Source organism: Psammomys obesus, unplaced genomic scaffold, assembly GCF_907164565.1.
Source record: "Psammomys obesus unplaced genomic scaffold, mPsaObe1.curated_primary_1811, whole genome shotgun sequence".
NCBI lineage: Eukaryota > Metazoa > Chordata > Mammalia > Rodentia > Muridae > Psammomys > Psammomys obesus.
Window position 1 is genome coordinate 2,882,157 of NW_026587382.1, and position 16,357 is coordinate 2,898,513.

Sequence of the window (16,357 nt, forward strand, 5' to 3'; positions counted from 1 at the left end):
CAGGAGGCATGTACCTGGGCGGGTAGAGGAGGAAGCTGGACATTGGCCTAGCAGGATGGATCAGCAGACTCAGTCCTGGTGATCAGTCCTGGCAGCTGTCTCAGCCAGATAACCCTCACACCTGCCAGTGTAGAAAGAGACCAGATTCAAACAGTCATACCATTAAGTGACTGTGAGCTGTGAGCACTTGGATTTACACAGGACAGGAACAGCTGATAATAGCCAGTTCTGCTGCAAGACTGTATTTTTAGCATGTGATACTAGAGAACTTTTCTGTAGTCTCTTCTGTATAACTGTAGAATGTTCTGCTGAAAAGTCTGCAGATTTGAGCTTGGTGGCAGAGGTTGAGGTGGGAAGAGCTCAAGTTAGGGGTCAGCCTGGACTACAGAGGAGGTTCCAGGCCAGCCTGGCATGTGTGGGAAAAACCAGAAAGGACCTGGTTACGGTGGCGCACGCCTTTTGTCCCAGCACTGAGGCCTAGTCTACATAGTGAGTTCCAGGACACCCAGAGATACCTAGTGAGACTTTGTCTTGAAAACAAAACCAAAAACAAACAACAACAAAAACAAAGGAAGGGAAAGAGGGAGAAAGTTTGTTTTTTTATGGACTCCTATCCCTTCGGTAGGTGGGGTGCTTTTCAGGCTGAGTTAGGAACAAAGGTACCATTCTCAGGCGTGGCCTGGGATGGGTGATGACGTGGATGCTTGTTCTTTCTTGTAGTCTTCTCGTTTCCTATGTTGGGGGGTGGGTTATCTGGCTTTCCTGACCCCTTTGTTACTGTTGTGTAGAGCAGATACCAACCATAGTCATCGTCAGAAGGGAAGTGGTTTTCTTAGTCCTAAACCCTCTTCCTGCCTGCCATCCAGGCCATAAAACAAACAAGACACTTGAGGATGTGTTTTTTCAACTAATGGGTCTTTTTTCTTACTCTTCTTTTAAAATTTTTTTAAATTTAATTTTTATGTATTTTCTTGCGTGTACGTGTGTCTTTCTGTCTGTCTGTGTGTATGTGCATCTCATAGAAGAGGGTGTCAGATCCCAGAAATAGATTATGGATGGTTGTGAGCCACTGTGTAACTGTTATTGGGAAACAAACCGGGGTCCTCTGCAAGAACAAGAAGGGCTGTTTTTTTTGCTTGGCTTTTTGAAACAGGTTTCTGTTTGTTTTGTTTTATTTTTTTTCTGTCTGTTTCTGTTTTGCTTTTTTTGTTTGTTTGTTTTTTGGGTAGCCCTGGCTGACCTGAAACTCTCTGTAGACCTGTCTGCCCTCAAACACAGAGATCCTCCTGCCTCAGTCTCCCAAGTGCGGGATTAAAGGCTTGTGCTACCATGCCCGGCTATAACAAGTGTTCTTAACCACTGAGCATCTCCTTTAAATTTTTGTTTATATTACACTATTTATTGTGTTTGCACACACACGTGCCACAGTGTACACATGGAGGTCAGAGAATGGTGTTCAGCTGTTAGTGTTCTATTATGTGGGTCCCAGTGATTGAACTCAGATTGCCAGGCTGCACAGTGTCCATTTTTACCTAACAAACCATAATCTGCCCCTTTCTTTTAGAAATAGTTTCACTGGGTGTGGGGCTCATACCTTTAGTACCAGATGGAGGGTCTCTGTGAGTTAAAGGTCAGCCTGGTCTTCATATTAAATTCTACATGGAGAGACTCTCTCAAAACAAAAACAAACTGGGCATGGTAGCACATGCTGTAATCCCAACGCTTGGGAGGTAGAAGCAGGAGAATTAACAGGAGTTGAAGACCAGCTTGGCCTACATAGTGAACTCTAGGTCAGCCAGGGATGTAGTGAAAGTTAGGTAGGTTTGATGGCACATGCCTTTGATCCCAGTCAGAGGACAGCAGATCTCTTTGCATTCAAGGCCAGCCAGGTCAACTTAGATAGATCCTGTCTGTTAAAAAAAAAAAAGTATGTTTCCTGTGGCGCTCAGATTCTGTTTCTTCCATTGGCAGCTCAGGTTTCTCATGCTGCTAAGTTTAGCTGTGTTTTCCCTGAACTCTTCCTCTGCTTAGAAAACAGATACTGTTTGGTCTGTATATTCAGCTGGTGGAGAGGTGGGCTGGAGGTGAGAGTTACATATCTTTCCTAAAAGAGGACAGTGCCTTTTAAGTGTGTGTCGGGGCAGCTGTGCACAGCACACAGGAGTCTCCGTTTTCTGGAGCATAATCGTGAAGAGTAAAGAATACCCTTTTCCTCTCTTTCTTTTCCCAAGACAAGGTTTCTCTGTGTAGTCCTGGCTGTACTGGACTCACTCTGTAGACCAGACTGGCCTCAAACTCACAGATCAACCTGCCCCTGCCTCCCAGAGTGCTGGACTACAGGCGTGTGCCAGTATGCCTGACCCTTTTCACTCTCTTGATCTTCTAGTTTGTATCCTAAGCTGTGTTCTGAATTAGGGGTACACAGTCATGAAAAGATTTGGAGCCCCTTACGGTCTCATCTTTCCTGAGAACTGCAGCTGCAGGAAGCTAGAGCAGGAGAGGGTCACCTGCCTGGATGGCAAGGAAGACTTCACAGAGAAGGGGCTTTTCAAAGGGTGGGCCAGCCTGGGCAGGGAGGAGCAAGAGAAGATGGGGGAGGTGCTGTGTCACAGAGCAGGCTCTTAGATGATCTCATTTAACGCTGCAATGGTGTAAAACAATTTACATTGTTATTCTTTTCTTGCTTTTTTGGATCTCATCTGTAGTCCAGGCTGGCTTGGAACTCATTATATAGCCCAGATTGGGTTCAACATTACTGCAGTCCTGCTTGAGCCCCAAGTCTGGGGTTAAAGGTGTGCTCCAACATGCCCAACCTATCCTCATTTTAAAAAAAAAAAAGAGCTGGGTGTGGTGGCAACGCCCTCAGCCCACAGACTCTGAGTCAGAGGCTGGTGGATCTCTGTGAGGTCAGCCTGATCTACAGGTCAATTCCAGGACAGCCAGAGCTATACAGAGAAACCATGTCTCAAAAAATTTTTTAATTGTATGTACATGTGTGTATCTATGTGTGGGAATATGCACATGAATGGAGGCGCCCCTGGAAGCCAGAAGAGGGCATAGGGTACCAGGGAGCTGGAGGTACTGGTCATTTGAACCACCCAATGTAGTGGCCGAGAGCCTAACATTGGTTCTCTTCAAGAACAATACATGACCCATCTTCTATCCCATAGAATAAAAATTCTTATCATTTATTTATATATTTGTGGGGATGGGGAAAATTCAGGAGCACCCAAGCATGCGGTAAAGGTCAGAGAACAAGTTGTTTCTCTGCAAGGTTCCCAATTCTTTCTACCATATTGGTTCTAGGAACTGAACTCAGGCTGTCAAGATTGGCAGCCCTACCCTCATTTTATAAAGGAACCAGGACCCCATATTGAGTTAGAAGCAGCACTGGATTCAACCCAAGTCAGTGATTTTCCAAGTGGTATCCTGCCGCTTCCAGAGAGTGAATAGTGCAAGGACGGCTTCACGGGCAAACATGCACTGTGGTTTGGTGGGGTGCATAGTCCAGGCAGGCTTGGGTGACATTGGGGGGTGCTGGCCAGGGATGGGAAAGAAGAGAAGCTGCATACCTTTGGTGGTCCCAGGTCTGGGATCTGCCACAATTGGCAGAGAGCATCTGTGCCATCCATTGCTGGCCTTGGCTGAGCTCCAGAATTTGCTGTTCATCTTTCAATTAGAGACCACTTCTCTTCCCTTCATGCTGTGAAGTGGCCTTGGTCCCTTCCCTCTGCTTCTCTTTCCCTTCCCTCCCTGCTGGGGATCTGCCTGGGTGTGGTTCAGCTGCACCGTGACAGGGACGCTTCTCCGGGACCTTCCTCAAACTCGTTGCTCAGCCTTTCTCTTGTCCTCTACCCTCCCTCCAGCTGAGACACGTGGCCCTTCATGTTTACAGCGCCCTTGCTACTTTGGTGAGGTTGACTCTAGGGTTTTCCTGACACTTTGATCCACAGCCATCTGAGCTGTCTGTCTGGGAAACAGAGGGGCCTTCTCTGGTCTCAGGAGAAGTCAAAGGAGAAACTGTGTCATATGACTGCAGTCTTGGGAATAGAACTCTCTCATTGCTTTGGAAGAGAGTTTCGTGTTGCCAGGAGTGGTGGTCCAAATATAGGATTGCAGCTTTAGGGAGGCCGAGGCAGGATGCTTCTGAGTTTGAGACAAGACAAACAAAACAAAACATTGGGCTGGAAAGATGGCTCAATGGTTAAGAGCACCATCTGCTCTCACAGAGATCTTGCGTTCAGTCCCCAGCAACCACATGGTAGCTCACAACCACCTGGTGCCCTGTATTGCCGTGCAGGCAACATGCAGACAGAGCACTCATATATTCATTTATTTTATGCATATTAGTGCTCTAAGAGGGCAGTAGAGGGTGTAGATGGTTGTGAGCCACCATGTGGTTGCTGGGAATTGAACTCAGGACCTCTGGAAGAGCAGACAGTGCTCTTAACCACTGAGCCATCTCTCCAGCCCCCATATACATCTTAAAAAGAAAGAAAACATTGCAGAAAAATGTAGCAATGGCCCAGTGGCTGAGAATGCCAGCTGCTCTTCCAGAAAACCCTGGTTCAATTACCAGCACTCATATGGTGGCTGGGTAACTCCTGTTGCAAGAGATACAGCTCCCTCTCTCGTCTTTCTAGGCAACGCACACATGTGTTACATGGTCATACATACAAGCAAAATACCCAAATGCAAAAAACAAAAGCAAATCTCCAAAAATGACTTTTAAAACTGGAAAAGATTAGCCCTTCCGTGGTGCTCTTTGATCACTCCGAGCTCACTCTGGACACACAGTGCATAACCATCAAACCAGGCTAGTTGGCATATCTGTCATTCAGACATTTTCCTCTCGTTTTCTTGTTGTTTTGTTATGTTATGTTACCTTTGATCCCAGTGCTTAGGAGGCAGAGGCAGAGGCAGGTGGATCTCTGAGTTCAAGGACTGCTTGCTCTACATAGTGAGTTCCAGGCCAGCCTGGGCTACAGTGAGACCCTGTCTCAAAAAAAAAAAAGTATGAGGACAGAAGTTCAGATCCCCAGAACCCATGTAAATCCCTAGAAATTTGTAGACTTGTAGTGAACAAGAGAACCTCTCCCCAAAAAGGAGGAAGGAGAGGACCAACATCTGAGGTTGGCACCATGGCTTGTGCACACACATAAACTCAAATTCATTTAAATATGTGTTCAAGCCAAGCCAGCTCATGCCTGTAATCCCAGCTTCTTGGGGATGAGGCAGATGGATTCAAGGCCAGTCAGGGTTATAGAGTGAGACCTTCTCTAAAACAGAACAGAACCAAAAGTCCAGCAAAGTTCTAGCAGCAGCCAGTCTTGGCTGTGGGTTATGTATTTACCTTCTTAGTGTAGCATACAAAGTAGTGTGTGTGGAGGAAGGTGAGTAAAGGTCCCTCATTCCAAGCCTGCAGCACGTGGTGTGGAGTTTGGAGGACAGCTTTCAAGTGCAGGTTTTCTCCAACCACGTGGATCCCAGGGGCCAAACACAGGTCAGCAGGCTTGGCTTCTGGCAAACACCCTTATCCACTGAACCTTCTTGTTGGCTGTAGATTTTATTTTTGCCTTTATTTTCAATAAAGCCATTTTGCTTATTTTTTATAGCTTAGAAATGTAAGAATTATACTTCTGTTTTGAAAATAGGGGCAATGAGCAGCAAGTTAGGCCTGGTATCCTTGAACACATGGCTTAACTGTCCGTGACAGCATCCTGTTTTTGCCTACAGTGAGTGTCTGAAGACACATAAGCAATGAGATTGTTTTGTGTTTTTCTGAGGGTTAGCATGCAAGGACATGGGTCAGTGGAGGGGAAAAAGCACCTTTCTGCTAACTGGTTGTATACAGTGGCTTAAAGCCTAGCCATTTGGGCCCTCTCTGCCGATCCCCTGAAGGGCAGCACAGTGTACGTGATGCCCAACTTGAGTGAGGTGAGGGAAATACACAGAAATGATTTCATTAGTTTCTCCTTCCCCTCCAGGAGTCCAGGCCTGTACATGTTGTGCTGGGAAACGAAGCCTGTGACTTAGACTCCATGGTGTCTGCTCTTGCCCTGGCTTTCTACCTTACAAAGGTGAGTACCAGGAAACAGCCCTTAGAGTGAGAAGATTCCGATTCAAGACCCAGCCATGCCACTTGTCAGAATTGAAGTTTCTCAGCTGGGTGTGATGACACATAAGCTCTTGAAAGCAGGAATCAAGAGGATAAGGACCATCCTGTGTCATTATAAATAAATAAAAGAAATAAATAAGGGCTGGAGAGATGGCTCAGAGGACCAGGATTCAATTCCCCAGCACCTACATGGCAGCTCACAATCATTTATTTTTTTTATTTTTTGCTTCTTTTTTACATTTTTAAAATTTTATTAATGTACATTAGTGTAAAGGTATCAGGTCCTTTGGAATTGGCATCACAGACAGTTGTGAGCTGCCATGTGGGTGCTGGAATTGAGCCTGGGTCCTTTGGGATAGCATCCAGTGCTCTTAACCACTGAGCTATCTCTCCAGCCCCTCATAACCATTTATAGTTGCATTTTCAGGGGATCAAAATGCCCTCTTCTGACCTCCACAGGCACCAAGCACACATATGGTACACATACGACACAGGCCAAACACTCAGGCATAAAATAAAGAAGTCAGTTAAAGCAAATAAAGTTGGAGAGTGGGTAGGATAGCTCACTCAATAAAGGCCTTGATGTGCAAGCATGAAGACCAGAGTCGAATCTCTAGGACCAATATAAAAAGTCAGGCATGGTGGCATTCCCTTCTCATCCTAGCACGAGAGAGGTGGGCAGGCAGATCCCTAGGCCTCAGCGGCCAGCCAGCCTGGCCTACCTGTTGAGTTTCAGTCAAGTGAGAGCTTTGTCCCCCTGTCCACCTGGGGGTTCTGGTGCCTTTAGAATGACAGCTGAGATTGTCCCCTGACCTCCTCAGTGCTTGTGCAGGAACGGATACAGCTGTACCCGTTCACAACACAGAAGCTAAATAAAGACCCCTAAACTTCACTGAATACTGTTTCACCATATGTCTGTTTTGAGGGATGTCTTTCTATTGCTGTGAAAAGAGACCATGACCATGGCAAGTCTTGAGAAAGAAAGCATTTGTTGGGCATAGTGACACACACACGTTTAGCCCCAGCACTCAGGGAGGCAGAGGAAGCTGGATCTCTGAGTTTGAAGCCAGTCTGGTCTACAGAGTGAGTTCCAAGACAGCCAGGGCTACACAGAAAAACCCTGCCTTAAAAATAAAATGAAAGATAGTTAATTGGGCTTGCTTACAGTTTGAAAGGTTTAGTTCATTGTCATCATGGCACTGAGCATAGTGGCACACAGGCAGACATGGTGCAGGAGAAGTGGATCCACAGAACCCACAGGCAGCAGGAAGAGAGAGCCACTGGGCACACCCTGGATCCTTGAGACCTCAAAGCCCACCCCTAGTGACACACTTTCTCCAACAAGGCCACGCCTCACAATCCTTCCCAAGTGTTGATGACTAAATATTCAAACATGAGCCTGTGGGGTGGAGGGTCATTTAAACCACCATACAGGATCTGCAAAACCATAAAGTTATATTCAAATAACTTATTGTTGAGTTTCTTATGGATACCAATGATGTAGTATTTAGTTTTCTCAGGTTAGCTATTTGATTTTTGAGACAGGTTTTCATTTATTGGACACTGATGTTGAACTTAGCTGAGGGTAGCACTGAATTTTAAGTTCTGCCTCCACCTCCTGTGTGCTAGGATTACAGGCGTAAACCACCACATTGGTTTATGCAGCCTCAGGAATTCCTAGGCCTCTTGCATGCCAGGTAAGTACTATACTAACCAAGCTACCTGCCAATCCATGTCACTTAAAAAGAAATGTTTATTCTTATTTTATGTGTCTGGATGTTTTGCCTGCATGTATGTCTATGCACTAAGTGTTTGCCAGGTGCCCCCAGTGTTGAGAAGAAGGCATTGATTCCCTGGGACTGGAGTTACAGACAGTTGTGAGCTGCCTTTTGGGTGCTGGGAATGGAAACTGGGTCCTCTGGAAGAGGAGCCAGTGCTCTTTTCCTCTGATCCATCTCTCTAACTGCTGCTCAGGTTAACTGTTAAGGACTGATAATCTCTTTCCTGTAGCATGAAGTCTATACCCAGGTCTTTCCATAAGATAGCTTGTTGGTTTCCATGTTGTTGCTAAGAAGGAGGGCAAGGACCATTGTCTCAAAACATTAGGATACAGCTCAATTCATGGTCAAGGCTCTCTGAGTTTGATTCTCCTGTATTTAAAAAAAAAAAAAAAACCCATTTATTTATTTATTTATTTATTTATTTATTTTTTGAGGCAGGGTTTCTCTGTGTAGCCTTGGATGTTCTGGACTTGCTTTGTAGACCAGGCTGGTCTCGAACTCACAGAGATCCTCCTGCCTTTGCCTTCCAGAGTATGGGGTTATAAGCATGCACTACTATGCCACCAGCCCCCAGCATCCCTTTGCTTATTAAAGATTTGGTACTTGTGACCTTGAGATGTTGGGAACTTCCCCAAGATCATGTCTCCTTTGGATATGTATGAGGGCGTGAACTCACAATCCAATCTCAGGGTTAGGGTTACTTTTTCCAGACCCTTATGATGTCTTTTTTTCAATTCCTTGACTAGACATCTGAAGCAGAAGAGATCTTCATACCAGTTTTAAATATAAAGCGTTCTGAGCTTCCTCTACGAGGGGACAATGTCTTCTTCCTGCAGGAGCTTCAGATTCCAGAGCCTGCGCTGATTTTCCGGGATGAGATTGACCTCTGTGCCCTGCACGAGGCTGGCCAACTCAACCTCACCCTTGTCGACCATCACATCTTACCCAGGTAAGTAGACGGGATGAGCCAGTGGGTACTCATCCCGTGATGCTAGACTCCAATGAAAGGCGCAGAAAGATTTGCCTTCTAGACTCTCACAGGCTAATTTTTCTACTTTTTTGTTGTTGCTCTATCTATCTATCTGTCTGTCTGTCTGTCTATCTATCTATCCATTTATTATTTATACATGTTCTGCCTACATGTGTGCCTGCACACCAGAAGAGGGCAGCAGATCTTATTCTAGGTGGTTGTGAGCCACCATGTGAGTGCTGAGCATTGAACTCAGAACCTCTGGAAGAGCAGCCAGTGCTCTTAACCTCTGAGCCATCTCGCCAGCCCCGTTTGCTTTTTTGTGTGAGACAGAAATCCACTTGCCTCAGGATGAAATTGATGGGGCCTATTAAAAATAGTATCATTTAAGCCGGGCACAGTGGTACAGGCTTGTAATCCCAGCATTCAAGAAGGCAGAGGCAGGCGGATCTCTGTGAGTTTGAGGCTGGCCTGGTCTACAAAGTAAGTCCAGCACAGCCAAGGCTACACAGAAAAACCCTGTCTTGGAAAAAAAACAAAAAAACAAAAAAACATTTCTCTAGTGTTTATGATATAAACAACAATATATAAAAATATATAAGGAACAAAAATATATAGTGAGTTCAAAAGAAATAATCATTCAAAATATCAAGTCTGCCTTCAACGTCAAAACTTTTTTCTGTTTTGAAATGGGAGTAATATGTTCTAGTAGACTATAAATACCTCAGCCATGTCTGTTCAACAAATGTGTACATCTATCCTAATTCCACTTCTAATTTAGGGCCAGAAAAAGCTGCCAAAAAGCAACATGAGTGTAAGACCTGCCTAAGTGTGTCTGGCTCCTGCTGCTCTTAAAAATGTCTATTTTTCCCTTGAGCAACACTGGTTGTACTAAGAAGTGTTAGGTGCCTAATGGCATTCATGCATCCATAAATTTACTCATTATCACCCTTTTCTGAAGTGGGTGCAGGTGACAGTTTTCTTGCATCTTTTAGTCAGGGAGAGGGAATAAGCAAACATTGTGTGGGGTGCTGGAGGCAAGCAGTAGCTGCCGCTCTAGTCAGACTTGATGGAATATACACGGACTTAACTCGTCACACTGGAGAGAAACTGGGGCCATTGATGATCTGTAGGGGAGCAGACCCTTGAGCCCGGGCCTAGGAGAGAACTTGGTGTTTGTCCCTGCAGGGTGGAAAGATGGCTGAGAGGAGCCTTTCAGACAGAGAGGAATTAACAGAGGCAAAGCCAGGCAGGCATGAAATCGCACGGAGTCGGGAACTGGGGCTTGTTTTGCACAGCTGGGTGTAAAATATGTGGGAAAGTTACGGCATGAATTGATGAGGCTGAGGTAGGCAGGGGCAGATCATAGAGGTCTTGTAGGCCCTTCTAAGGAGATTGGACTTTGTTTTTAGGTAGTAAAAACTTGTGGGTTGTGTGTGTGTTTGTTTTCAAGTGATCATTCAGGAAGCTTTTGAAGGACAGCTTAGACAAGCTTTTAGCTGAAAAGAAAATAGCCAGTTAAGAGACTTGATACTGACGGCCTTAGAAGGTAGCACAGGGTTGGAAAGGAAGCCATGAATAAAAACCCTGCCCTGATGACCTACATGGTAGTTTCATTGTTAGACAACCAGGTCAAATGTCAGAGTTCAGTTGGAAAGGCAACCCTACAGGGCAATAATTGTAGATTTACAGCACACACTTCACAGAGTTCACTTACATGCCATTTAAATGCCACTGCAGATACCACATTAAAGAAGAGAGTAGAGGCTAGAGAGATGGCTCAGTGGTTAAAAACGCTGGCTGCTCTGCCAGAGGTCCAGGGTTCAATTCCCAGCAACCACTTGGTGGCTCGTGACCATCTATAAAGAGATCTGCTGCCCTCTTCTGACATGCAGACACCCAGACACTCACATCTTTAAAAAAAAAAAAAAGGAAGAGAGTAGAGATAGGTAAGGCCAGGGTAAAGGTGACTTCTGTCTGTTTGCTAAAACCTCTACACTCTTTATGGTAGGGAGTTAGAGATTGGTCTGGGCAGCTGGAGTTATCTTGCCCACTTCTCTCCTTCTGCTCTGTGTTCACCACCGCCCACCCCAGAAGTGATGCAGCTCTGGAGGACGCAGTAACAGAGGTGCTGGACCACCGACCAATTGAGCAGAGCTACAGTCCTGCCTGTCATGTTTCCGTGGAGCTGGTGGGGTCCTGCGCTACCCTGGTGGCAGAGAGAATCCTGCAGGGGGCACCAGAGATCTTGAGCAGACAGATTGCTGCCCTGCTGCGAGGTAAGGGATTGGTTGGGGTCGGGACCTGATTGATTGTTTTGCTCCTGTCCCGGAAAGGGGGCCGGGAACGCCTACACCCGTCTGGTTTTAGTTGTGACTCGTAAAGCCATCTCCTCATCCCACAGGGCATGGTGTCTTACAGTAGGTAGGCACTGCCTGCGAATTGTGTTGGAGAAGGTGGAAAGGAAACGCGGGGCAACTGGCCTCAGCCTTCCCATTTGCGGCCTTGTTTAATGGACTCAGGGCTCACCAAAGACACAGGAAACAGAGTCTGATGTCAGTTCCACCAGGAAATGGCTGTCTTATCTTGAGCAGGGCCCTTAACCTTTCCTCTCATTTTGCCATGGGGTGTGTATGAGCTGATCTCATTTAGATTAGACTAGGCACCCTCTTCCAGTGTTCAGATGCTGTGATGGAAGACAAAATCCAGACGCAAAAGGGAAGTTTCATCAGTAGCCAAGAAGGTATTTGAAACTCATAGCTGTTGAGAGAGGAATCAGTTTTCTTTCATGGAGCTACCCTAGGTTGATCATACTCCAAGGCAGGAAATATGCTCAGGAATACTTGGCCAACAAAAATCATACTCTATGAGGTTTTTTTTGTTTCTTTGTTGTTTTTTTTTTTTTTATCCTTTAAAAATTTTTTTAAAAATTTTATGTGGAGAGGTGTTTTGCCTGCATGTATTTCCATGTACTACATGTATGCATGGTGCCCTCAGGTCAGAAGGAAGTGTCAGAGTTACAGATGGTTGTGAGCTGCTATGAGGGTGCTGGGAATTGAATTTGGGTCCCCCAGAAGAACAGCCAGTGCTCTTAACTTCTGAGCCATCTCTCCAGCTCCTAAACCCCATCCCTTTTGCTTTGTTTTACTTTTTTTGAGACAGGGTTTCTCTCTGTGTCCCTGGCTGTCCTGGAACTCACTCTGTAGGCCAGGCTGGCCTCGGACTCGCAGAGATCTACGTGCCTCTGCCTCCTAAGTGCTAAGATTAAAGGTGTATGCCACCACTGCCCGGTTCCTACCCCCTTTTTTAAAAGAAAGAAAGAAAGAACATGTAGTTGGGTGGGTAGGGAGATGGAGGCAGAGCTGGGGGGGGGGGAAGAATATGCAAATTTCAAAGAATAAACAAAAATGCAAAAAATAAGTCTGTGATGGAATTTGTCTTGCTGAAGAGATGGATTCCCTTTGAAACTGTGAAATCTACAAGGCTTAGAATGCATAGGCTTTTTATTTTATTTATTTTATGTGATGGGTGTCTTGTTTTTATGTTTGTCTGGACACAGTGTGCATGTCTAGTACCTGACAAGGCCAGAAGAGGGCTTCAGACCTCCTGAGAGCCCCATGCTCAGGCCTATTGTCCATATTTCCATGTCCCTCATTGTAGTTTACCTCAGGAGGTCTCTCCTAGGACACAGTCAGTCCAGGTGCATCGCTCTGCCCTGTGGGTTTTCATGTGATGCATCCTTTGGATCATTTCACTGGATTTGGAACTGTGTGGGTGCTGGTGGTTGTGAGTGGGGGGTTCACTCGCAGGGCTTTTTTTCCCAATCCTTGATAGGTACTATCATCCTGGACTGTGTCAACATGGATGCCAAAATCGGAAAGGCAACCCCGAAGGACAGCAAATATGTGGAAAAACTGGAGGCCCTCTTCCCAGATCTGCCTAAAAGACAGGACATGTTTGATTCTCTGCAAAAAGCGAAGTTTGACATCTCAGGTATGACATGTATGGCTGAATTTTTCATGTGAGAAAGTCAGTGGGCAAGCTCTGAAGATCATATCTGGAAAGCCATCAGAGCAATTTCAGAGCATTAAGATGGTTTACCCTTATATCAGGTGTCTGCTCTTGAATCCATCAGTCATCTGAGTCTGGGAGAGGATGAGAAAGGACAGGGTCGGAGCCCACGATGTAATCCCAGCACTGGTGAAGCAGAGGCAGGAAGGTAGAATGTTCAGAGCAACATGGGCTACATAGTGAGTTTAAAGATTGCTTGAGCTTTCTTGCCTCAAAAGGTAAAAGCTACCCAGAGAAACCCTGTCTCCAAAGTAAACAAACAAACAAACAAATAAAAATGAGAGGGATTTAGCCTGGCAAGATGGTGCACGCCTATAATCCCGGCCCTCTGGGAGGCAGAGGCAGGCAGATTGCTGTGAGTTCGAAGCCAGCCTGATCTATAAAGTGAGTCTAAGACAGCTAGGGCTACACAAAGAAACCTGTTTCCAGAAGAAACATAAAAAGAATTTTTAAAAGACTAGCTAGGTGGTAGTGGCACACTCCTGGAATCCCAGCACTCAGGAGGCAAAGTCAAGCAAGACAAAGATCTCTGTGAGTTTGAGGCCAGCCTGGTCTACAGAGGGAGTTCCAGAACGCCCAGGTTACACAGAGAAAACCTGTCTCAGAAACAAACAAACAAGTCCAAGACTAGGTGTGCAGCACAGTGGACTTGACGGGTGTGAAAAGGAGAGAGAAGAAGAGGCTCAAGAGCCAGCTGGGCGGGAGGGCAGGTGGGCCTGGGGATGTTGGGGAGGATCGACATGATCAACACATTGTGAAATTCGCAAAAACCAAAAAAGCTTAGCATCCCAGTCTAATCTGAGCATGTAGGGTATAAATAAACTGTACTGAGGGGGGGGTTAAGTTATTAGAGCTACAGCTATGTAATTAGTGGAAGAAACTGGCTTAGTGTGTTGGTTCAGAGGACAAAGAGAACCAATAACTGCCATCATCTACCTGTTGAGATTAAAAAAAAAAAAAAAAAAAAAAGCAAAAGAAGGAAATAGAAATTCTACATGGGCGCTTAGAAAGCCAAAGGAAACACATGGACTGAGGAGAGCAGGTGCTTGCCCAGGCTATGCACGGGCCTGGGTGTGGTCCCCAGCCAAAAAGGAAAGAAATGCAGTGAGAGGAGGATAGAGGAAAGGAAAGGCCTCAGTGGTTTGGGTTCCAGCTTTTTGCGTGTTTGTTTTGAGAGGGTGTGTTTATGTTAATGAGGCGGTCCCACTGTGTAGCGGCAGCTGACCTGGAACTCGCGGTGTAGACCTGGCTGGTTTCGGGACTCTGAAGTTCCTCCAGCCTTTTCCTCAAGAGCACTGGGATCAGATGCACCACCACACCCAGGAAAGCCTCTCTTACCCTCTACAAAGTCCTTCTGCTAAAGGTAACCATTTAACTACTGTGACCTGATTATTATCATTTCAAAAATTTATTTGAGCTGGGTGTGGTGGCTCGTGCCTCTATTGCTGTACCTTGGAGGCAGAGGCAGAAAGATCTCTGTGAGTTTGAGCACAGCCTGGTCTACATAATAAGTTCAGGACAGCCAGGATAGAGAGACCCCATCTCAAAAAAAAAAAAAAAAAAATATATATATATATATATTTTTTTTTTTTTTTCATGTAAATTCTATCTATTATATAAATATATGTGAACATGTTTGAGATTCAGTATGTGTGTACGTGTGTGTGTGTGTGTGTGTGTGTGTGTGTGATATATGGGTGTTTTGCCTGCATGTATGTCTGTATATTATATACATGGCTGGTGCCCACAGAAGACAGAAGAAGGCATCAGATTCCCTGGAACTACAGTTACACACACTTATAAGCCACCATGTAGGTGCTGGGAATTGAACCCTGGTCCTCTGGAAGAATAGCCAATGTTCTTAACTGCTGAGCTGTCTCTCCTGCTTGTGACTTGATTATTTAAGAAATCCCTTATATAATTACATCTTCAGTTACTGTTCCTGTTCATTGCCCTGAGGAGAAAGTGTTTTTCCATTTTCTTTGCCTTTACTCTGGAGGCGTCAGGCCAGGTCCCCTATTTGCCTCCTAGTTCCCCATCTGTTTTCTAGGACTGAGCACTGAGCAAATGCTCAGAAAGGACCAGAAGACCATCTACAGACAAAGCATCAAGGTAGCTGTCAGTGCCATCTACATGGACCTGGAGGTAAGAGCAGATTGCCTGTGAGATGGAAAATAATGCCTTCAGTCGTGCACGAGCCCTTGCCCTTCACTGCGGCCTCACTCCAGAGGACCAGGATCCTCTCTGCTTGTCTCCATCTCCTCTGGGCTTCTCCACAGTCCATCACCCCTCACTGTCCTGTGTGAACAGCCTGAGTGCTAGTTTCTCTGCATTCACTTAGTTTTTCACTCCTACAGGCTGTTCTCCATAGAGCAATCCGTGGTTTTTGTGTATAATTTCCTTTTAATATTTTTTGATAGGGATGGAAAGTTGGCTCAGTGGTTAAGAACATTTTTTCCTCTTACAGAGGACCCAGGTTCAGTTCTTAGCGCCCACATGGTAGTTTACAACCATCTGGAACTTCAGTTCCAGGAATTCTGACACCATCTTTAGACTTCTGTGGGCCCCAGGCACACACACATGCTACACATACATACATGCAGGCAAAACAATCACACACATAAAATAAAATTTCTAAAATGTAAATATACATATTCTAGCCATTAACAGCTGAGCCACCTCTCCAGCCCTTTCAAAATTTTTTCTAAATTACATTTATGCCAGGCACGGTGGCACGTGCCTTTAATCTCAGCACTCTGGATTCTCAGAGGTAGGCAGATCTCTGAGTTCCAGGCCAGGCAGGGCTACAGAGTGAGACCCTTTTTCAAAACACACTGTGCAGTGGCGACATACATGTTTAATCCCAGCACTCAGGTGAGGTAAGGCCGGCCTGGTCTACAGACCAAGTTCCAGGACACCCAAGGGCACACAGAGAAACCCTGACTCAAAAACGAACAAAAACTACAACACACTTAGAAAGGTCAGAGATCAGTTCTTTGTTCCAGCTGTGTGTGTTCTGGGGACTGAACCCAGGTCGGCAGCCTTGGCAGCAAGTGCCTTTACCTGCTGAGCCATCTCCTTGGTCTTGTTCATGTGCTTTTCAAGATAGGTTGACATGGGAAGTTGCTATGTAGCCAAGACTGATGGTGAATTCAAGGCAGGCTTCCTGCCTCTGCCTCTAAGAGCTAGGATTACAGTCTGGAGCCACCATATCCAGCTGTAGCATGACCCTCGCTTGGCAGCCTAGAGCGATCCCTGCTCTGATGTTCAGTTTAAAGCACCCATGTCAGGCAGGTCATAACCACTGATAATTTTTCAGTTTAGGGACTCCTGTGCTGTCTGGCCTCTGTAGGTGTCTGCACTCACATAAACATTTATAGACACTTTTTTTTTTTTTTTTTTTTTTTTTTTTTTTTC

The 16,357-nt window shown here is 45.6% G+C and overlaps 1 protein-coding gene across 3 annotated transcripts in view; it reads left to right on the plus strand.

Moving 5' to 3' along the window:
• The window catches only part of Prune1 (prune exopolyphosphatase 1), a 29,385-nt gene that overhangs the window by 4,671 nt on the left and 8,357 nt on the right, over window positions 1-16,357 (plus strand). The window contains exons 2-6 of one of the 3 annotated variants that reach the window (XM_055603665.1): window positions 5,988-6,080; window positions 8,646-8,848; window positions 10,967-11,148; window positions 12,704-12,862; window positions 14,991-15,085. In XM_055603665.1, the coding sequence (XP_055459640.1) occupies window positions 5,988-6,080; window positions 8,646-8,848; window positions 10,967-11,148; window positions 12,704-12,862; window positions 14,991-15,085 (732 nt within the window). Of the gene's footprint in view, window positions 1-5,987; window positions 6,081-8,645; window positions 8,849-10,963; window positions 11,149-12,703; window positions 12,863-14,990; window positions 15,086-16,357 lie in introns of those variants that run through there. The other 2 variants (XM_055603664.1, XM_055603666.1) reach the window with 2 other exon arrangements.